At 51.0% G+C, this 22415-nt stretch overlaps 1 protein-coding gene across 1 annotated transcript; it reads right to left on the bottom strand.

Moving 5' to 3' along the window:
- Nucleotides 1–11364: 11364 nt before the first annotated feature.
- On the bottom strand, nucleotides 11365–15042 carry MAFB (MAF bZIP transcription factor B). Its single transcript, XM_030010252.2, has one exon. It carries the CDS (start codon nucleotides 14304–14306, stop codon nucleotides 13371–13373), a length of 936 nt encoding a protein of 311 aa, XP_029866112.1. The 5' UTR covers nucleotides 14307–15042; the 3' UTR covers nucleotides 11365–13370.
- Nucleotides 15043–22415: the final 7373 nt, after the last annotated feature.

The following is a 22415-nucleotide window of genomic DNA, read 5'->3' as shown; positions in this document are numbered from 1 at the left end:
ACAGAATTTTCTCCCAAGAGTGGGCATCCAAGGCTCTCCTTTCAAACAGAGGCCCCAGCTCTGGCTGCCTGCTTAGGGGGCAAGAGACACGGACTGGGTTTGCTACCGCACCCAAAGGTGCAAACACCTGTTCCCAGAGGTGCCTGGCACCATTACCTTCCTGCTCTGTCCTACCAAAGCTGTTCTGCTTTGTACGGAATAACCTGGGCCAGAAGGAAGGAAAGAGATTGCAAACATGCATGTATAGGCATACAGGTAGGACGTTCCATATGCACTCAGTACATAAATCCTGCTGCAACATCAGGCAGATCTGATGGAAATGCCCTGAGAACACCTTAGCAAATTAGGCCTTAAGCCAGGAGAGGCAGAATAATATCTTACTTTTATGTATGTGAATTAGACCTTAGCTTGAGACAAGCAGCAAGCTGTTTCTGGCTGTCCCAGGAGCAGAACTTTAGGGGCCTGGAGAACTTTACTGCTAATACTGCAGGTGCCTCCAGCCTGTACGCTTGAGGAACAGTCTGGTGGGGATTTTGAGGATCTAAACAGAAGACTTAATGTTCCTAGTTCCCATAACAGGTGTTCAACTTCTTGTGTGTTTCTGGGTCATCAGGTCCTTGAAGGACAGGGGGTGGGGTGTATTGCAAAACATCTTGAAGTTATTGTCCTGCTGGTAGAATAGAGTTGCTTAGGAGGTGGGTAGGTTCCTAGAAATAGAATTAGCAGAATGTGAGTGGAACAGACAGACACCCAGAGAGGTGGTGGGATCTCCACCCGTGGAGATTTTCAAGACCTGCTGAGGCAAAGCCATGGCTGACCTGATCTAGTGTTGGCAACAGTCCTGCTTTGAGTGGGAGGCTGGATGAGAGACCTCCAGAGCTCCTCTCCAGCCAACATTTCTATCACGTGGGAGCATGGAAGGATGTAGCCAGGGAGGGTTTTCTGTAGTCATCTTGGAGTCATCAGCAGGTTCCCTAATGGGAAGCAGCTCCTCCCGCACTCCGGCTACAAAAGCGGGCTCTCGTGGGCGTTCTCAGTGAGAGTGCCCTGGGAAAAGGCAAGTGCAGTCCTGGGAGGGGGAATTAAATTGTGTCACTGAGAACAGCAATTAAAGAAGCCAACTGAGATTTCAAGGAAAAAGCATGAATCTAGAGGGTTCATTAGTTAATTAAAACAGAAGCATCATCTTCAGGCCTTTTTCATTCACAGAAAGCTTCTGTTTCCTGCTAAAGGCATATTGAACTGGCGACAGTAGCTCAAGACAACTGTGGTTGCTCTTGGAATGAAGTAGTTAGTTCAGAAGAGGAACAAACACACCCCTTCCCTGGAGTCCCAAGTTCTTGGCTGGAGGAGCTTCCAGCCCTGCTGTACTGCATGTTCAGGGTGGAGCAAAGTGATTCAAGCAAAGGCAGATACTGATTACAGCTTAATTGCTGCTGCAGTGTATCTCTTCCCTGTGTTCAGCTATCTCCTGGCACAAGGCACCTAACCCCCCTTGGAGCCTGGGGTGGACCTCTAGCCCTGACAAAGTCCAGTGGTCAAATTCCCACAGACTCTGTTCTCCCAGGAACGCAGCCATGTTTTATGCACGACAGGGGCTCCACTCCATTTCTTCTGCATCCCCTTTGGATCACAGTTGCGGGTTCACTCACCACATCCATTTGCCGATCAGCTCAGGCCCATCTGTGAATGGGGCTGTTCTCTCACAGCTAACATTTGTAAAAAGAAGTACGTGATGGGGGACTCTAGTAGCCTTTGGGTACATTGCTGCTAGAGCCATGGGTAACAAAGCAAAAGGCTAGAAAAAGCTTTACATTCCAAGGTTTAGGACTTTTTTTTAATTGGGGAGAGGGGGGTTTCCCCCACTTCATGAAAAAGGTGTTTTCCTCACCCTAACCAAGAAAGGAGGCTGCAGCACTTGGCAAACAAACTTCTATTAAGTGCATTTGCTGGAAATGTTTATACTTTGCTCTTGACAACTATCTTGAATATACTGAGCATTGCACTGTGCTCTAGCTTGCATAATTCTGACATGGGAGCAAAGTCCTTATGGGGGAGGTGATAGTGTCTTTCCTTGGGACTTTTTTTTCTTTTTAATATCTGTCACTTGTTGTAATCAGAGGCAATAACTTGTTTTGGAAAATATTTTCCTGCTCTCCAGGGATTTTCTCTCTCCTATGGTTGATTTTTAGCAGTAGGAGAACATTTTTGCAGGGAGCGAAGAGGAGGGGGGAACTCCATAAGAGCAGAGAAATCACCGCTACCTTCAATGCAGGCTGGCAGATGTTTAAGAAGGGGTTCTCTGCCTTCCTCCAAAACTCCCCTTCTACAGTATGTTGCCTGGAAACCCTCTACTTCTTCCCCTTTCACATTTAATTACTGCAAATTGCTGAAAACTTTATCTAAACTCCTATCAGACAGACAAATCACTGTTTGATTAGGGCAGGTAAATGGACCTAAGTAATTCCAATAGTTGATCTCTGCTTGCTTTGGGTTTTTGGAGGGTTTTTTCCCTTGCTGTTGGGATTCAACCCAACATTTCCCAAGCTGAGTAACAGGAATCTGGGCTAATTCAGGAAGGCTCTTGCTCTCTGATTTTGTATATGACTAGAAGATAAGAAAGAAGGTAGACAGAGATTAGCATAAGAGACTGCTTAAATGAATATGAAAGGGTACTCTCACATCTAGGCAAATGGATGGCAGCTAAACAGATGGTGGTTGTTCACTAGCCCCTGTGAAATGGTGCTAGTGGTGGGGTTATCCTTGCAGATGGGTGTTCCCGTTACAGCTTGACTTCCCTTCTGGAAGCCTCCATAGAAAGGCAGTGCAGTGCAACCCATATGGGGAAGGATTTACTCTTTGCCCCCAGCCTCTGTCTTTGCAGGCTGGAGGTGGGGATGACGCATGGCGTGTGGAGAGAGCCGGAGGGCAATTACCCGTCATCTTGGTGCCATGCTAATTCAGTGGTTAAATAAGAGGGTGTCGCACGGCAGTGGTGTCGGTGCTGGCATGGCTCCCTGACACCGAGGTTGCACCCACACAGGTGTGGCTTCACGGCACTCCGGTTCCCAGAGCAGAACCTGCAGTCCTGTGCCCATTTCCTACGTGGAGCAGGAGACGCGCGGGTGCCTCCCAGTGCAAAGATCCACCCCACCGAGATGGGAACACCTATGACAGGAAGAGCAAAACGAGAGGTGTATCTGAAAACCTCACTTCCCACCTACTCACACAAGGGAGTCAAATGAGAAGATGAAAGCAGACAGGGGGCTGAGCCCCGGAGTTTGATTTTGGTTCTCTTTTATGAAAGAGTTTTCATCAAAGGCCATGAGACGCAAGGTCTGGGCATCATTTGCAGGCTGCCTCCCAAGGAAGGAGCTGGGGGTCTCCAGGACCATCTCAGGTTGGAGAACAGGCTGCTTCACGAAGCTGTTGGGAATAATTCACTCTGTCATGACTGTAGTCTCCAATACACAGTGCCAAGACAAAGCAGAAAGACTAAATCACCCAGACGACTTCTAGCAAGAATAGTCCCCCCCAGGTCAAGAATGCAGGCAAACCTGACCCGAGGGCTAGCTGCCCTCGGGGCTTGCTTTTATTATTATTTTTTTTCCCTCTGACAAACACCTGGCTGCTGATTCTGCCACTACCCAGGTTTCATTGCCTCTGCAAAAAGCAACGAGTTACAGAGGCACCAAAGAGTTAATCCACGCTGGAGACAAGGCACCGAGCCCGCACACAGGAGTCAGGCTTTTCTCCCCTGCTTGTGAGAATCCCTGCTCCCATCTAGTTTTGCACACTTGCAGCTATCACAGTTAACAGGTTGTTTGTCTTTCAGTGGATCGGAGGGAGTCTGTGTAAACCTCCATGCAACTGACTTTAATTACCTGCCAAACCTGCACCAGGGCATAAGCCCACATATTGTATGTGACATTACCAGTAGAGCAAGTACTGGAATGCAGGGGCTAGAGTAATTTGACAGCTAACATAAAGCACCATGATTTATATTTTGGTTATATTGAGATTTTTTCCCCCCCTCTTTGAGCACTCATATAAATATTTACTTGGATCCTAGGACCTTGCTTAACCCTCACAGTGCCACGTTTTATCTTCTTCCTTTTTTCTTTTTTTCTGGTATTTTTGTTTTTCAGCAGCTACTCCAGAAATGCCTTTCATTTTAAAACACAGAAGATTTAAACCAAAAATAACTTCACCTCTAAACTGTTTCATCTGTAAACAATGTGATCCAGTAATCTTGATATATTTACTGTAGTGTTCAATTGAAAACAGCTTATGGAGAAGGGCTTCTTTTAAAAGATACAAGATTTATTTAATAGAAACATTGGTTTTAGATTCTGGAGCAGAGACCAGCTGATACCTGTGTTATGTTTTAAATTTTATCCAAGCTATTTCATTAATTATTGATCAGAGTAACATGACTATAAAATCTGTTTATTTCAAATTTAAACTTACCTGCTATTTAATGTTACCAGGAAAGGGTCCTTTTCTTTTGTGTCACCTCATGGTTTAAGTCTGCATGCAGTAGCACAGAAATCACTACATGAGAGATATCTGGTAATACTGCAAATCAGAAAGCCATAGACTTTTTTTAATTGTTATTAACCATGATTCCTGTCTGTCTGTCGGACTTATGTATAAGTCACTTTATTACATAGACCCAGAGGCTTATGGGTGTTTGCTTAATACCCTGCTCTTTTGGGTGCCTGACTTGAGGTAAGTGAGGACCTGGAAATACCCTGCCAAAACCATTTTCTATTAACGTTCTTGCTCCCCATTTTATCAATCTGTGGAGCAGGTTAACCTGTCACTCTGCAAAACCAGTGCTGGGCCTAATGAATTTGTGCTCTTCCAATCCTTGAGATCAGCACATGCTCTCGCAGACCAGTGTAGCGTTGCCACTGCAATACCCAGAATAAAATGCTTGATCCATGGGTCAAGGCTGACGTAAAAATAACTATGGCCTGTGTCAAAAGGAGTTTAGCAGCCCTCTCTTTCTGGTGTCCTGAATGCACTCTGTGTTTATCCGCCTCAGCAACCGCACAGGATGGCTCAGTGCTAGAGCTGATAGTAGCACTGCAATAGCACTAACACGACACGTGGAGCTGGATGTCATCGGACAGTAAGTAAGATGGGAGCCAGACTGGGGATAAATGTAAAAGCTTTCCTTCAGGATCACATGAGCAGAGATTTCAGACTCAAAACCCTTTTGCCTATAATTGTTGGCCGCCTTAAACAGGGGGGAAATGCAGATCCAGAGAGCTGTAAGGGCCAGTGCTAGCTCAGAGATCTGTTTATAATTATATGTTCCCTTTCTCATGTTTGTAAAGGCTTTAGGTAGTAACTGCACCATAGCATAAGAGCAAGGAAGAAGCAGTCAGCAGAAGTCCAAGGTGCAGGTTTATTGCCCTCCGTAATTTCTTTTCTGAATAGGCCCCCTGAACCAGCAGGAAAGTTTCTGCTCCATTCAACAGTAAATAAGACAGGATCCATAAAAACACAGGATTACAGGGGCTTGTGCTGCCTTCCCCCCCTCACCATCCCCTGGCAATCAGTGATCTTGCCCTGTGCTTCCCGATGCGGCGACGGGAGGAGAGGCAGCACGGCCCAGAGGGACTTGTCTGACTGAGCCCTGCCATCAGCCTGCGGCTCACCTTGGCCAGGTCACCGCACCCCACAGTGCCTCGGTTTCCCCAACTGTAAAAGGTCAGTGGCCTCCTTTAATAAATTGCCTGAAGTTCTACTGCAGAACGAGTAAGTGTTGTTTATTTTTATGAATGCAGATTTCAGGTGCTTGGCACTGAGTTCTTGCCACGCTTATTTCAGAAAAAAATCGTACTGAACACAATGCCCTTGTCGCTGAGTGTTTAATATCCTTTATAAAGCCAGGAGCACCTTTCTGGAAACAAATGAAGTCTCATTAGTGGGAAGTCGAGGCTAGAGCAGCATCAAATCTCTACATTTTATCCGTGGGAGGTTGCAGGCTTCAATAGTCAAATACGGGCACAAACAACGCACGTTTATTTGCAATACATATGCATTATTGCAATATGGAATGAAAACATCACAAGTGTAGAAATAATCCCATCTCTATATTTGTGTGGACATGTCCTAGTATCTCCTAGTATTGCAGTGAAAGCAAGAGTCTGCAGAGAGGGTACAGGGAACAAAATGGTGTATTAGATCTGCACAGTGACATTGTCAGTGGAGGAGTTTTCTCTGGTGTAAACCTTCGCCCACTGCCTCCAAAAACGAGGAAGAAGGGAGGGGAAATAAGTTTGAGATGTTTCTTTAAAGAAGGCACTAAACTTGGTAAAAGGACACAGCTTTCCTACCTTGCTCTCTGCCCCTCATGCCTCAGGATATCATAAATTTTTGATACCAATAAAACAGAATTTTTGATGAGCTGCTATTTTGCATTAAAGCAACTTTACATGCAAAGATTGCATAATAGGAAGTAAAATTGAATTTTGCCTCAGAACAAGTTCTTATTATTAATTTAAGTGTTTTTTATATATTTTAGCAGCAGCTTATCATTCTATATATTTAATTTCTTTCAAGTGAGAACACTTAGCATTGGTTTCCTTATCTAAACAAATCTTTTAAGAGAACACATGTATAAAGTGGAAATGCAGTGTTTTGACTCTGTGCCTTAAGACAAACAGTGAAACTTTAAAAGGGGAAATAAAACATGGCAGAGGACAACTATCTCTAAAACCTAATAGCAGCCTCTGTGGGACAGGAAAACATGTCGTTTTCTTTATGTGGAATTTTTTTTTTCCTCTTTACTGCAGTGTTTATTCTAACCATATTGTGACAAACCTGTAAATACAATAAGCTCCCTTTGGAGCAATTCTGTTTAAGGCAAAGAATTTGCAGTACCTAAGATCTCAAGTACACCACAACCCATTTTCTAACACTTCCACACACCATGATGCACAGGACCAGCTCACAAATATAAATTGTCTCTTCCCTGTCCTGGATGCAATAGCAAGAAAACGTTTTGCAGCACCTCATGCTGTGTTCAGAATTCACTACTGAAAGTCACCATTTAAAAATAAAGAAAAGGCAGCACTTGAAAGCTTCCCCCCCTGCCCTTGTTCTCCTTCTTGCATAAAACAAAAGTCCAGTGTGGGATCCTATCAGACCACTGCATGCTACATTACTGAACACGCTACGCAGGATTATGCAATAAGCTATTTAGAGTGCATGTGTATGTGTGTGCGCACGCAACTTCAGGTTTACTGTAACCTTAATGGAGTGAAACATAGTGATTTAAAAAAAAAAAAAGAAAAAAAAAAAAAAGAAAAAAAGAAACTGTAAATGAAACTTGTCCAGATAAGGACCAAAATAACTCTTTCCCCCTCGATGGTGGGGAAGTACCCCTTCAATCCTGTGAGGAGGGGATCAAAACCTAAAATTTAAAAAAGAAAAGAGGAACACCCCCGGGAGCCGAGGCAGCGGCAGGGAAGGATGCTGGCAGGCGGGAGGCGCGGAGCTGGGCTGCGCTGGGCGCCTGGCAGGGCCGCTCCGCAGCTCCGCGCCCGGCGGAATCCGGCGGGCTCCCCTGCCCCAGCCCCGGGGCACGGCCCCGCGGAGCCTGCGCACCGGGCTGTGCGGCCGCGGAGCCAGAACGGGCTCTCCCGAGCGCTGGAGATGTTTTATCTGTCCTCCCCGAAACCCGACACCCACAGTCCAGAAAAGCTTCCCTGACCTTGGTCTGTCAATCACCCACACCAACCAGGCTGCTAGAGCCGGGCGGGCGCTGCGCCAGCCCGAAAGGGGAAAAAGGGAAAAAAAAAAAAAAAGGAAAAACTAAACCCTAAACCAGCTGGGAACAGTTATCTCGCAAGCCCTGGCTCATCCTCATAACACATCTCACCTGCCCACCCCAGTACGGAGCAACTCATCCGCCGGCCGGCAGCAGCGCTCAGCATCTCTGGAAAGTCTTAGAATGGTGTTTCTATCTTTAGTTCGAAAAGTCTTTTTAGTCTTAGATTTCTCTGGTTTAGAATTAAAGACAATCAGTTTTATACACTCTCCTGGAGGGGAGGAGGGAAGGGCATACTGAAAAGAGTCTATTAAACCGTTGGCAGAGATAGTCTGTAAGTTTTGTGTCAGTAAACGGGGGAGGGGGTGTTGCCAATAGTGTTTCCTGTCTGAGCGGCTCGTTTAATTCTGGGAGCAGCCGTAGCCGGCCGTCACCTCTGCCCCGGGGAGGGGGGGGGGGGGGGGGCAGATCTCGCTCCAGCTGTTAGCAATAGCTCTTGCAAAACTACGACATCAAACAAAACAATATTATTTTCGCTGAAGGGACTCGTCCTCCTGCACTACACGAGATCACGTAGACGAACCGTCGTCCGGCAGTCAAATTTAGCGGTGCGAACCCTGGGCTCTTCCTCGCCACCCCCCACGCCCGGGGTGTGCAGGGCAGCCAGCCCGCCCCCGCCGTGCTGCTCTCGGGGGGCTCCGACCGGCGCATTTCTGGCTGCAAAGCCCCCGATGCTTCTGCTCCCAGCACACCCCGGAGCCCCTGACCCCCTGCTCTGGCCGGGGGTGCACGGTCCCGGTCCCGGTCCCGGTCCCGGTCCCGTCTCGTTGGCACCCCCACCCCATCCTCCCCGAGGCTGCAGGGAGCGGATCGGGGTGGGGACCGCTCCCTGGCTACGCCGGTGCTTTTTTGGAGGCTGTTTGCAGCATCTTCGCTCCGGGGAGCCTCAAGGGCGATTGACTGATCGCCTGGGCGGTTTCCGGAGCGGGAGGTGGTCAGCGCTCGGCCCCTCCGAGCCGTGTCGTTCGTGGGCACTGCGAGGCAGCAGTTGCAGCCTCCCGGCCTCCTCCGAGCCCCGGGGGAGTACAGGCTGCCCGGGGCTGCTGCACCTCCCGGGCGCGGAGCGGGCCCCCAGCCCCCGGCCGGGCTATGCGTGGGGAGAAGTGGCTGAAAGGACGGGCAGAGGACGCGCACGCAAGAAGAGGGGTTTGGGGAGGGAAGATGCTTTCTCCCCCGCAGTTGACACGCAACTTCTCCGCAGCGCTCCGGGTGGAAAGCAGGGAGCCCCGGGAGAGCGGCCCCGAGCTGACCCGCACGGCCCCCCGCTCCCGGGGAGCACCCTGCGGGCAGGCCGGTCCGGGGAGGAAAAAAGGGGGTTCTCCTTTTCCCCTTCGCTTCGAGAAACCGCTCTCCCCACCATGCCCCCGACTCCTGCGTCAACACCCTTTATGAATCAGTGATGAACGGCGAGGGATCAAAGTCGATACGCGGGGATGGCAATACGGGAGCGAAGCCGGGAGGGGGTCACCCTTCGCTGATGGGGCTCCCCCCGGGGGGCGGGAAGCGGGGGGGAGCGCAGCGGGGGAGGGGGGGTGCAGGCAGGCCCTGCCTGCCCCGACACCCGCCGGGCTGCCTGTCCCCGGTGCCGCCGCCGGGGCAGAGCCCTGCTCAGCCGCAGGCCGGGCCGAGCACAAGTGCGGGTGGGTGTTCGCCCCCCTCGGTATGTCGGAGTCCCCTCCGGAGCCGGTCAGGGGAAAGCAGCCCGACCCCCGGCCGGGAGGGCAGCCCCGCAGTCCCGCTCCGCAGCGTCCCGCCGGGCCGGGCTCAGCCGGCCTCGTCCCTCCCAGCGCCGGCGGGTCCCAGTCCCACCAGCCCGAGCCATCGCCCGTGGTGGTGCTCGGTTGCATTTATCTTTTCTTTTAAATGGGCTAAATTAAACCTCAGGAATGGGACCGGGCGCTGCAAAGGCACTGGCCGCTGCAGCCGCCCTCGCCGTGCAGCGGGTCTGCCCCGCCGCTGACACAGTTCTGCGGTGGGAATCTGGAGGGCTTTTCTAAGGCCTGTTTTTCCTATTTTTTTGTTGTTGTTGTTGTTCAATTAGCCCTAGTGATTTATTCAATGCATGCATGAGGGGACATTAATATGCGGTGGCAGTTCCCACAAACAATATTCCTCTCAGGCTTTCTGCAGCCATAGCATTTACTGGCAAGGGGAGAGGCTATACAGGGAAAGCCAGGCTCTCTCATCCTTTTCCTCTGCAAACTCCTGTCCCCCCTTCTCAGGGCAGCAGGGTACGAGCTTGTTCTCCGGGCCTGACTCATGCAGCTGGGGGGCTGGGATGGGCCGCAGCCCCTTCTCAGCTCCCCAGCCCAGCGGCTGGCCCAGCTGGCTCTGACAAGGCAGGGATGCGGCTGAGATTTAAGAGGGGATTTTGTTTTTAAGTTACTGTATTTGCCTTTTTCCCCCCCCACACACACACCCCATCCTTAACCGGTTTGCTGTCCAAACGAACCTTATGCTGTCCCTGCAAAGACAGCTCGCTGCTGTTGAGAAGAGAAGCAAGGCAGAGAGAGACTATTATTTTTGGTTGTGTGGTGCCTTGGATTTTGTTTTTGAGAGAGATTTAAAGTTCAACACGGTTTTCACACTTTGAGAGCAGCAGCGCACAGACACACTGCGACCCGGCTCTGGGGCTCTCTTTCCCGCACCCAGGCGAGGAGCGGGGGCGATTTCTAACCTCCTCCAGCTGCAATTTAGGGAGCTGCGCGATTATCTGCCTTCAAAGCAGCTGATGGATGGTGGGGCTGCTAGGTGCTGAGCCCTGGGGGGTGGCGGGGGGGGGGAGATCTGTCCCCTTCTCCACACGCCTCTAAAGAGTCTTCTAAACTGCCCGTTGGAAGAAAAAAAAAAAAAAAAAAAAAAAAAAAGCCGGTATAAATAAAATGTGCAGATGGAGAGGAGGAAAGTGAATGGCCAGCCCGGATCCCAATGGAGCCGGGGGAAAGGACAGACTTGTGCAAGTCCTCTCCTTTTCTAACACAAAAAAAAAAAAAAAAAAAAAAAAGTGCCTGCACTTAGCGTTTCCCCTCTCACAGCCCGGGGGTGGCTCAGGCCGGAGGCTCCCGCTCCCCGCCGGGCTGCGGCCGGGCCCGGCGTGGGGCTCCCGCCGCTCCGCTGCTCCCGGCGGGCGGCCGCACGGTGGGGAGCGGAGGGGCTGGGATCGGGGTGGGGGGAGATGCTCACCCCCTGCCACGGGCGAGATCTGGGCAAAGTGGAAGAGGGTGCAAGGCTGAGCGCTCCTACCCTGCGTGCAGCAGCGTTCCCGAGTGGGCAAAGCAGCTTCGCAACCCCCCGTGCAAACCCCAGCGCTGGGAGTCAGGAGAGGAGCTTGGCTGGACAGCAGTGGGAGGGTAGATAAGGGTCCAAAAGTTTTCCTGTCTTTTTTTTTTTTTTTTTTTTTTCGGAACATGAGACGTCAGAGAAGCAGGTCCCTCCAAGAAATGCCATTTCAATGATTTTAATAAGCAAAATAGGAAACAATTTTAATAACCAAAAACAGAAACCAGTCTGAATAAAACTACAATAGACCAGGTTTTTTAATATTTTTCATATCATAAGCAGGATTTGAAATTGATCCCTTCAGAACTTTACATGAAATAAAAACAATTTTTTTCCGCTGCTGCAATGTTTTGATTTCAACACAGTTGAATCAGTAAAAACCAAAGATCGTTTTCTGATGCATGACTAATATCCACAATATTTAAAACTGCAAGCACCATGCTGTTCATTACAATCTTGTTATTACTGTTAATTTATAAACTAATACAAACTTAAAATGCATCCGGCCAGCAGTGCCAGCTATCCTAAAAGGAAACTAAAAAATAAGTTTTCATTTTGGTATTTTTGTCAGTGCAACGTAAATCCTTTTACTGACCTGCAGGAGGAAAAAAAAAAAAAGTAATAAAAACACCCATAAGACTCCAAACTACTACTACTATACAACTGCAAATAAATTTTGGCTAAAACTGTCACTCGCTGCATAGGGAAGCAGAGAAGCAGATTACAAATCATTGCAAAAGAATACACTTAAAAGTTGCAGTATGTTGTCTTAAAAAAAAGTTTTAGTTTTACATGCTTTTCCAGCCCACTCATCTGCCGTTGCCACTGAGAAACCTAACTTCAGTGGCGACAGGGAGCCCTCGTAACGAGGAGGCTTTTTTTTTTTTTTTTTTTCCTTTATTTACCGAAAATCCAGGGGCAGTTGTTTCTTAAAAGGAACTGGTATCTCGTCCGTCCTTTGCTTCCTGAGTGTACAATCAGAAGGGAAACTATATGGCCAAGCCTAACCACTCCAGGCTGGGAATTGTCCTGAAGGAAAGAGCTTCGCTGCCACTTTAAGGCATGGAGTAGGCTCTAGTGACCGATGAGAGTTTTTCCCTGTTAAGTTTAGGTTTGTCAATGCCATTCAGGCGTTTTTGCTTCTGCCCCAACAAACAAAAACCAAAATGAAAACTAAAAAAAAAAATTAAAAAAAAAATACAACTTAAAAGTGCACCAGATATACAAAGTTGTTTTTTCTCTAATGCAAAATGCCCATAACTTTTTTTTTCCTTACTTATCTCTTTAATACCAAACAAACCGTATAACCAGCCTGCTGAAATGTTATTTTGTTTTTGTGTTTTTTTTCTCCTGTGCGGTTTGAAGTAGCAGATATTTACAAGCTAACAACCATAAAAGAAAATAAGAGAGCAAAACCAACGAACAAAACTGCACAAGCAGTAAAAAGTTTGATAACTTGTGATGCTTTTCTTATCGATGAAACAAAACAACAACAGAAATCTATGATCGATGATCAACATGCTATAGTTAAACAAGAAAATGGTACAAAATAGAAATTATTACCATACATGTCCAGCATGCAGGATTAATATTTTTAATGCAGATTTTCGTATTTTTCTATATAATCAAGCAGGCAATAAAACTGATGAGTTTTTTTCTTTCTTTCTTTCATTCTTTCTTTCTTTCCTTTCTTAGATTGAATGTCCCATCTGAGTCCTGTGACTTATTTCTCAAAGCAGGCAATATATGAAGAGTTTGCATATATTGTCCTTTTTAGTTATTCTCTTTTCCAAGCAGGTAAATTGTGCATGAGATGGTGCTGTATATGTCCTCTCTTTTTCCAAGCAGGCAGTATGTTATAGATGGCTTGTTCATTGTCCTTTTTTATTATTATTCTCTTAAAGTCCATCTCGTTCTGCAAGCAAGCGATCTATAAAACGCTCCACTTGTCCTTTTCTCCTTTGCCTCTGCTTCTGTCCCTCTCTCTAACTCACAAACGAAAGTCGAAAAGTTGCACTTTACCTCTCCCGTCCCCACCCCCAGCCTACTTTTCCCACAGCTACTCTAGAAGACTGGATGCTGCAAAAAAATCAAGTCTCTATTTTTCTCTCCTTCTTTCTCTCTACTCAAGCAGACAGATGGATGGAGATGTCAGAGGAGGATGGGAGCGGGGGGGAAGGTGACGGGGGTCAGGTTTGGGGGGTGGGGGTTTTTTGTTTGTTTTTTAATTATTTTTGTTAAGCACTCACATGAAGAACTCGGGGGAAGATGGGTTGTCACTGGTGGAGCCGGCCTCTCTGAAGCCATTGCTGGCAAGTTTCTCACACTTGAGCTTGTAGGCATCTCTCTCTCTGGCGAGCCGGGTCACTTCTTGCTTGAGCTGTTCCACCTGCTGAATGAGCTGGGTCTTTTCGTTCTCCAGGTGGTGTTTCTGCTGGACACGTTTATACCTGCAGGACTGGGCATAGCCCCTGTTCTTCAAGGTCCTCCTCTTCTGCTTGAGGCGGATCACCTCGTCTTTGGTGAAGCCTCGGAGGTGCCTGTTGAGCTCCCTCACGGACATGGAGACCAGCTGGTCATCCGAGAACCGGTCCTCCACGCTGCTGGAGGGGGGATGCTGCTGGTGCGAGTTCTGGAGCTGCTGGGAGGAGCTGGAGGAGGTGGAGGGAGTGGGAGAGGCCTGGTGGTGATGATGGTGGTGGTGGTGAGGGTGCCCGCTGCCGGCCAGGTCTTCGTGAGTGACTGCGGGGTACTGGTGGTGGTGTTGGTGATGGTGATGATGGTGGTGGTGGTGGGCCCGGAAGCTCTCGAAGCCTTGCAGCTGCTGGGACACCTGGTGGGACCCAATGAGGGCTTCGACGGCGTCCTCTGGGGTGAGGTTCAGCGCCTCGGGGTTCATCTGCTGGTAGCTGTTGGCCATCCAGTACAGGTCCTCCAAGTGGGTCTTCTGCTCGGTGGGGCTGAAGCTGGGCGAGGAGGGCACGGAGCTGCAGGGGGTGCTGATGGGGGTGGAGGAGACGGAGCCGGCGGGCTGCAGGCGGGTGCAGTGCCTGCCCGAGCGGTCGTTCCTGCCCAGGGGCTCCTTCTTCACGTCGAACTTCATCAGGTCGAAGTCGTTGACGTACTCCATGGCCAGGGGGCTAGTGGGCAGCTCGGCTCCGATGCTGAGCTCTCCGGCCATCGCTGTCTTGCAGGCACCTCTCCCGGCGGAGGGGGCTGGAGACCTCACTCCAGCGCGCAGCCTGGCAGAGGGCTGGCCGCGCTCCCTTATTCCCAATCAACTTTGGCTTTGCTTTCTCGCTTCCTTTCCTCTGCTCCCCCTCCACCGCCGCCTCCTTCTCCCGGCTTCTGGGGCTTCTTCAGTCCGAAGCAACAAAGCCAAGGACGAGCCGGCACCCGGGGCCGCCTGGATGTCTCCTGTCTTTTTATATCGGCGTTTGCAACGCACCGCAGGCTGCAGCAGCTCCTGGCACTTAGACACCCGGTCGCAAGGAGAAAGGAGCAGGAGCAGGAAGGGCAAAAGCAAAACAAAACAAAGATGCTGCCTTCGGGTCTGTGCAGGAAGAAGAAGAACGGTGCAAAACGTCTAGCCCGTGCCCCCGTCCGCGTTTTGTAAGTCCGGAGCCTTCTCCCCGCGGTAGCAGAGCACCGGAGCCTGCCGCAACTTTCCAGTCCGAGCAGGCGGCCGGGGGAGCGCACTGGCTATTTGGCGGCGGTGGCTGGGCTTTGCACGGGAGTTTTCGCCGGCGCTGGCAGCGCAGGGGAAGGGGAGGGAAGAGGGGGAGGAAGGAGGGGAAGGAGGAGGAAAAAAAAAAAAAAAAAAAAAAGGAGGAGAGGGGGGACGAGAAAAACCCAGGTCTCCGCTGTAGCTGCCGCCTCCAGCGCTCGTTGTGCAGCTGTGATTCGCAGCGCAGCCCCCCTTGGCTTCTTATACGGCCGTGCCCGCCGAGAGCGCGGCGGGGGCCGGGGCCGGCGGCGGCCGCGCCAATGGCAGCGCGGCGGCGGGGCCGGGCCCGGGCGGGCGGCGGGGGCGGCGGGGCCGGGCGGCGGCGGCGGCGGCGGCGGCGGCGGGGACGGGGGCGGGGGCGGGGGCGGGCCGCGCCGTGACAGCTCCGCAGCGCCAGCTGAGCGGCCGCCGCTCCCAGCCCCGCTCCTCCGGGCGCTCCCCGCTTGCTCCCCCCTCCCGCACCGTCGCCTCCTCTTTTATTTATTTATTTACTTATTTCCAACCGCCCCCCCCCCCCCCCCCGCTCCTCCTTTTCGGCCTCTGCAATCCACAAAGGAGGAGGGCTCGGGGACATCCTGCCCGTCCCTTTGTTCTAAATATAACAAAGTCCCTTTTTGCCCGCTGCCGTCCCGTAGCAAATTTCAAGGCGGTCAGCTTGCCCCCATCCCACGCACACGCATCGCCCCTTCCAACTTTATGTAAGCGTCCCCTGTGCGAAAGGTACCGCGAAAAAAACCGGCCACGAACGCGCACGGGGTCCGGCCGGGGAGCGAGCGCTGGGGCTGCGGGGTGGTGCCGAGGGGGATGCGCTGCGACCCGGGAGTGAGGGAAGCACCGGCTCGGCAAGGCTGTCAGCTCTCCTTATACAACCGGGGAAATCCTCCCGGTTACAGGAAGCAAATCTCTCCCTAAAGTAAAGCAAAGGCATTGACACAGACAATTGCAAATATTAGGGAGAGAAGGGAGAAAATATAATTACATTTCAGTTCTGAGGGGACCGTGTTTGCTTTCCTCTGCTGTTCCCTGAGTGAGTGACTGCATGCAAAGGAGTACTCGGCTTGTAAGGTTTTTTAGTTTCTTTTTTTTTTTTTGGTCCGGTAACAGGAATTTTTTTTTTTTTTGAACATTTTGTAACGATTAAGGGAGATTAGGACTTCTTTTTACACTGTTTTTACGCTCAAACAGACAGAAAGTGCGACCCCAAGTGTCCGTTTGGAGAATAACAGCTACTTTTCACGGGGAAAAAACACCCGGAAAAAAAAAGGGGACGGGCAGGCGGGAGCGGAGCCGAGCGGGAGCGGCAGCGGGAGCCGGAGCGGGAGCAGGAGCGGGAGCGGGGCTGCCGCGGGTCCGGCCCGGCCCCGCCGCTCCGGAGCTGCGCCTCCGCCCCCTGCACCTCAGCATCTCCCATATCCCCCCCCCCCCCAATTTATTTAGCCAAAAGAACAAAAAAAGTTCAAGATCTGCTTTTCAGAAAATAATTACGAGGGAACTGCCTTTCTGGAGCTGGGACAACACTGCGAAAGTCCCCAAGCGGAGACATCCCGTCCCGTCCAGCTGGCGTCGGTCCCTCCCTGCCGGATCCGAGCGCCATACCCGGGGCGATGCCACCAGCCCGGCCCCGCTTGTCCCGCTCCTCCACATTTCCGCGGAGCCAGAGAACGGAGGAGGCAAAAGTCGCGCAAAGTCCGCCCCCCCCCCGAAAAAAATAAAAAAATTCTAGGGGTCCCTCCGGCAGCAGGTTGAAGGGATGGAGTGGAAACCGGGGAGGGGGAGTTGGATGAAATCCCCCTTCGCAGTACAGGCGCTCCGGGGTTTCATTTCGTGCGGCAATGCCTCGTTTGAGTTTTTCCCCGTGACATTTGGACGGGACATAACTCCCGGTGAATAGTGCCCGAGAGGGGCCAGCTCCGGTGCTCCCCACGCGTTGTGGTCCCGGGGGGGTGAGCGAGTGATTCCCTCCGCACCCCGATCCCGGCTGAAGAGGGGCTGCGCTCCCGGGAGCACGCAGACATCCCTCCGCAGGTTGCCCCACTCTAAACGCGTATGGGGGAGGACACGCATGGAACAACCCGCTCCCGGCGCCCTGCGTCTCCCGTGGGCAACGCAGCCCCGGCGGTGCCGGGGGCTCCGGGCTCCGCACGGGCACGGCGCTGCTGGTTTCCCCATCAGTGCCAGATTTGGGAAATCGCCTTCTTTTCGCTGTTCTCGAGCGGCCCCGAGGCAGAGAGGCGGAGGGCTCTGCAGCGCGCGGTTCCCCTCCGCGGAGAGGCAGGGGCCGGGCAGGGGGACCCGGCCACCCTGGCAGAGCAGATCGGGACAGGAGCTCGGTGGTCCCCGTCCGGCAACTGCTGCCTCCCTGGGGGCTTGGGGGGAGCCGAGGGCCTCCCGTGCGGGTCCGCTGTAGTTATTATTTATGAGGTCCTGCAAGCTGCCTGGGGAGAGCTTTATTTTCACCTGCACATCAAACGTTATCGTTGCCAGTGAGGGAAAGGGGACCCCGGCGAGCGCTTGGGAAGCTAGGATGCAGCCCTGCAAAATGTGCCATTAGATGGCTAATACTTTTTCCTCTCATAATTACTGAGGTATATTCACAAGGTGGAGCTACTGAAAGGCGGAGGAAGCATTGATCTGATTATCTCCCTGTCCATATACACTCTGTTCCTTTTCTTAATCTTTTAAACTGCGAATTACAGATCGGTTTTGCGCGCCCATCCTCATCGTCATAAAATTTCGGGGCACTTTCTGGGTCAGTTTCTTTGCTCTTCCATCCCTCGCTCCCCACTACAAAATACATCCCACAAAACTTGCGACGTTACGCGGCTGGCTAAACTAAGAACCGCTTTGTGCCCCGAATCCCCCGTTAAAGGCCAATTTTGTTTATCGTAGAGCTTTTAATTCATCCACCAAAGGTTATTCTCGCTGGGATTTATATGTTGGGGGATGATGTTCCTCCGTCCCATCTATTTCTTTTTTTAATAAGGTTTGGGGAAGAAATAATGTTGCTGGAGCAGAAGCAGAGGATTCCTGGGCTAAGCAGCCCAGCGAGGCAGCCCACGAGGAATTTCCCTTCCGCGGGGACAAGCCGCCGAGTCGGGCGGCCGCGGTGCTGCGCGCAGGGGCAGCTCCGCGCACCCCGGCCCTACGCACCCTAAAAGCCTCCGCGGGGCAAAGCGGCGGCCCCGGCGGCTGCCGAAAGGATTTTCCCGTCCCCTCCGCGCCCGCGGAGGAAAAGTACCGCCGTTGGGGGCGGGGGGGAGAAGAGGCACCCACCTGCCCGGCATAGCAGCGCCGGGGCACAGCTCGCCTCCCCTCCAAGCCTTCCGAGAAATTTTTGTTTAAGTGCGACCTTCTCCCTACGCCCGAAAGCTGCTAATCGAGCGGCTTTAATTTTTTTTTCTTTCTATTTTTTGAGATCCGTTTTTTGAAGGTTAGTTTCGAGTAAAGAATGACTTCTTCCCGCTCTCCCTCGTCTCCCCCCTCCCTTTCGCAAAGTCCCGGCCAAATTCGGCAAGAGTTCAAAGAAAATGATAGTGTCATTTCAGATCAGCTCGATCCGGCGTGTCCGCCCAGGGCAGGGCAGTGAGGGTCCTTGAGCCACTAAAATTTGAAAGATCGCCCTTAAAACTGGAGCATATAGTTACCTATAGCTGTTTGGTTTGGTAGGGCTTCTGCCTGATGCCGGGCGGGGTGGTGGGGGGTGACATTTAGAAAGGGAACCGTATTACGGTGGCATCCCAATTCCCAAATCTTAGAAACAGCAGGTCTAGGTAACAGATAAAAAGAAGAGTGTTACATATGTATTTTCCACGCTACTGGTTCTCTTGAGAAGCGCTCCTCGTTTTTGGTAGCCGACTGCTACTTTTTCCCCAGAACTAGCTTTTTTACCCCATAACATTAGTGGGATATGTTGTCTGAAATGGGAGTTTTGTTAACAAACACCCAAGCCGAAATCACCCGTGCCTGGCAGCCGGCACTGATGGAGGAAAAGGGCATCACTTTCCTAATTCTTACCTCCCCTCGCTTGATTTTTAATTTCCCAAACTGCAAGGAGACGCCGTGCTGTTTGTCAGGATTTTTTTCCCCTGTGTAAGCAGCGAGGGACCTGGTTAATCATCTATCGCAGATACATGTGCATGAGAAAGAAAAGTGTTGATGTTTGCTTGTTCGGGCTGATGGGAATGGCCCACGAATTTAGGATTAAATTACTAATGGTAATCATAAGTCTTTGTTTCCTCTCTCTCTCTCTCTTTTCTGCGGGGATTGTCAAAGTAAAGCGTGCAACATTCTTTGGACAAAGTCTGCACAGCAGCTTTGCAGTATAAAATAAGCTATTGTACCCTCCTGGGTTAACTGGGATCTCTTCAGATTTTAGCCTGAACCAGTTAAGAGCGGGGCAAATCCCAGTACTAACTTTAGACACGTTTTCACAGGTGGATCTGTGAGAAGGGAGTGGAGCAACACCTCAGAAGGGTAGGTTTTGTGGGGGTATTTTTCTTCCCCTAGTCTTCGCAGTGTCCAGCATTAAATCGCTGCTTGGGGGGGGGGGGGGGGGGGGAATCGGGATCAGTATGTGCGGGCAGCGGATTTGGGGTTTGCTCGGTCGCCGGAGGGGGGGGGGTGTCCTGCAGAATAAGTGCAGCCGGACGGGTATTGCTCTACGGGACGGCGTAATTTAGGGGCTTGATTTAACCGCACCACGTTTAGTTAAACCCGTGCCCTCGCCTGTGTCGGTAGCGGGCGAGGGGGTGGTGGTGCGGAGCGGGTCCCCGGCGCAGGGAGGTGTCCCCTGCCCGTCGCGGCTCCCGCCGGAGCGGGGCCCGTCCCCGACCCCCCTCCGCCGTCCCCCTCCCCAACCAGCGCTGAACGCGGCTGCCGGCACCGCGGCTTTGGAGGGGGCGGGTGCGGACCGGGGGGAGCTGGGGGGAGTGCGACAGCTCCTGGAGGGAAGGGGGGGTTGGAAATCCCGGGGGGCTGAGAGCGCGGAGCGGGTCGCGGGGCACCGCACCAGCGCACGTTGGGGGTGATGCCCGGGCGAGGCTCCGCGTCCCTGCGAGGTTGGGTGGATGCAGGACCCGGGGAGCGGGGATTTTTTCTTTTTTTTTTTTTTTTTTTTTTTGAGGGGGCAGTGGCCTCCCCAGTGCCCCGCGCTGCTGGGGGTTAGCCCGGGCCGGCAGCGCCGGGCACAGGATTGCACGGATGAGCGGTCCGGGGAGGGGGGCTGAAAGGGCTGGGGGGGGGGGGGGGTGCGGTGCCTTTCCTCCTGCCTTTTTGTTCAGAGAAAGAAGTGCAACTCTTCGGTGGCACCCTCTGCAGTTTGCTCGGGGTCTCGCTGCACCCTGGGGACGGGAAGGGGGTGTCCGAGACGAAATGGCAACATTTCATCCTCTTCTATATCGTCCCACGAGGGCGTGTTTGGCAGGGAGGTACGCAGAGAGCAAAACATTCTCCTTCTAGTTATTTCTTCCAGCCTTAGCCCCATCATACCATGAATGAGCTGATCCAAACTTATTTTCAAGAGAATTTGTCTCTTTCTCATCATTTCCAAACTCTGCAGTCTCATCATAGCCCTCTCGCTAATACACGCTCTTGTTATTCCCCTTGCCACCATGGTAAAAATTGTTTCTAGCAGAAACACCTGATCTGGAAGCACAAAATCCCCTGTTCGAGCCCTGCTAGGATCAGCTTTCCTCCTGTGCTTGGCTGAGTTCTGCTTCCTACTTGAACCATGGCATGTTGAATTCATTATCTGAGCCCCTCTAGGAGCATTTAGCTAATAAGCAGCACCAAAACCTTTCTGAGTGATCAGAAGTCGCCTTTTGGGACTGAAGTAGCCAGTAGAAGCTGAAGAACTATAATTACTGCAGTCGTATCTTGCAATGGCATTTCGTGTCATTCAAAGGTTTTTCAACTTGGACCACATCTTACTAGAAAAAATTTCTCTCCTTATCTGCTTCTCTTATGAATACAGAGGTACTGCACAGATGTCTGGGTGGGAAAAGTCATCTTCCCAAGGTTTTTAGTTTCCTTGGAAGGTATATAGAAAAGGGAGATGTCAGGGGGACAGGGAAAGTATCCTGGACCTATGCCCAATGTCACAAAGTCAGAAGCAGCCAGGAGATCTTCCAGAAAAGGTCAGCATCCCTTTCTGGCCACAGTCTGTTGCCTGTTTTTCCAAGCAACTCAGTGGGAGACTTTCCTGATGATCAGATCTTTAGATGGTCAAGAAGGAGGGAAGGAAGATCTGGCCTCAGCTGTGCTTGAGGAAACCCAGGACCATGCAAGCCTCTTTTCAGAAAGACCAGCATTGCTCTAGGTTCAACGGCCGTGGCACCAGAAAGGCTTCTCGCAGCAGAGCTGAGCGTGTCCCTTGGCCCTTTGCAGGATCAGGGGGCTGTCGTTACAGCCCAGGCGTCCACAGGCATGCTCCGACACCTGCTGGCACCTGTACCCTTTCATTCAGACTGATTTGTAATTCCTTTTCATTGCACAAAGTCCTGGATCAAAAAATCTGCTTATATATAGAAAATTTTTGGAATTCCTTTTCCAGTGTTTGCTGCATAAGGATTTAAATATAATCATAAAGCCTATACTGTATATTCTTCTTTTTGCTCTTTGCACCTTTAGTCCCCATTAGGGATTTTGTTTTGTTTCTGTTTTGACAGCCCCTGTATATATGTGTTTGTGGTTGTTCTGTACTGTTTCCTGATTTAATATCAGTGCAGTTACAAGAGAAGGATGCACCGTTAGCATTTTTTGCTCAAAGTATTTTTCAAGCTCCTTTTTGATGTACTGGTCAGATTTGCAGCTTCTGTGCTCTTGTTGATCAGAAAAGGAAGGATCAGGTTTATTGTGCCCTTTGGGAATGAAGCTCTCTATTCACCTAAGGATTCTTAGGTGAATCTTATTCACCTATTTCTATGCTAGCCCCTCCATATAGATCCAGGTGTGGAGGAAAAGTGAGGAAGTATTTAGTAGAAAGCTGTTATTCAGTGAAATTAAAGTCCTTCTCTGTATTTCTGAGAGATAAAGATGAGCCAAACTGGAAACAAGGTGGCTTCTGCAAGCCTCCACCTTCCTCCCCAAACATTTTTAAGTCCTAAACATGAGAAGGGAAAAGAAGAGAGACAAAGAAAGGGAATAATTCTGGGGAAATGCTTTTGTTTGCTCTCGTTAGCCTGAGGAACACTTATTCAGCTGTTACCCAGACAGGGGAAAGAAAAAGGCTCCCGATCTTTGTTTCTTTTACATATAAACAGATCCACAGCCTTGAATAGCCCCAGATCAGATTCTTTTAAAATCAGTCTCGGAGTGTAAATTATGCTCTGTTTGCCCAAACAAAATATTGGCTTATAGTGCAACTTGCCATTTTCTCTTTGGGAAATAAAACTGCGTTTTAGCATGTGTGTCTGTGTATTGCTGCGCGTTGTGAACACCTCCCAGCTCAAATCTCACTAGTCGTCCAGGGCCTAGAAAAGCTGGAGATGTTTCCAATCACGGGCCACTACAAGGATCCTATGGAGGGTCTGAGGGGAGCAGATCTAACATGACTCGGCCAGGACA

Source organism: Aquila chrysaetos, chromosome 3 (assembly GCF_900496995.4).
Source record: "Aquila chrysaetos chrysaetos chromosome 3, bAquChr1.4, whole genome shotgun sequence".
Taxonomy (NCBI): domain Eukaryota; kingdom Metazoa; phylum Chordata; class Aves; order Accipitriformes; family Accipitridae; genus Aquila; species Aquila chrysaetos.
This window is presented reverse-complemented; position numbering and strand designations above follow the sequence as displayed.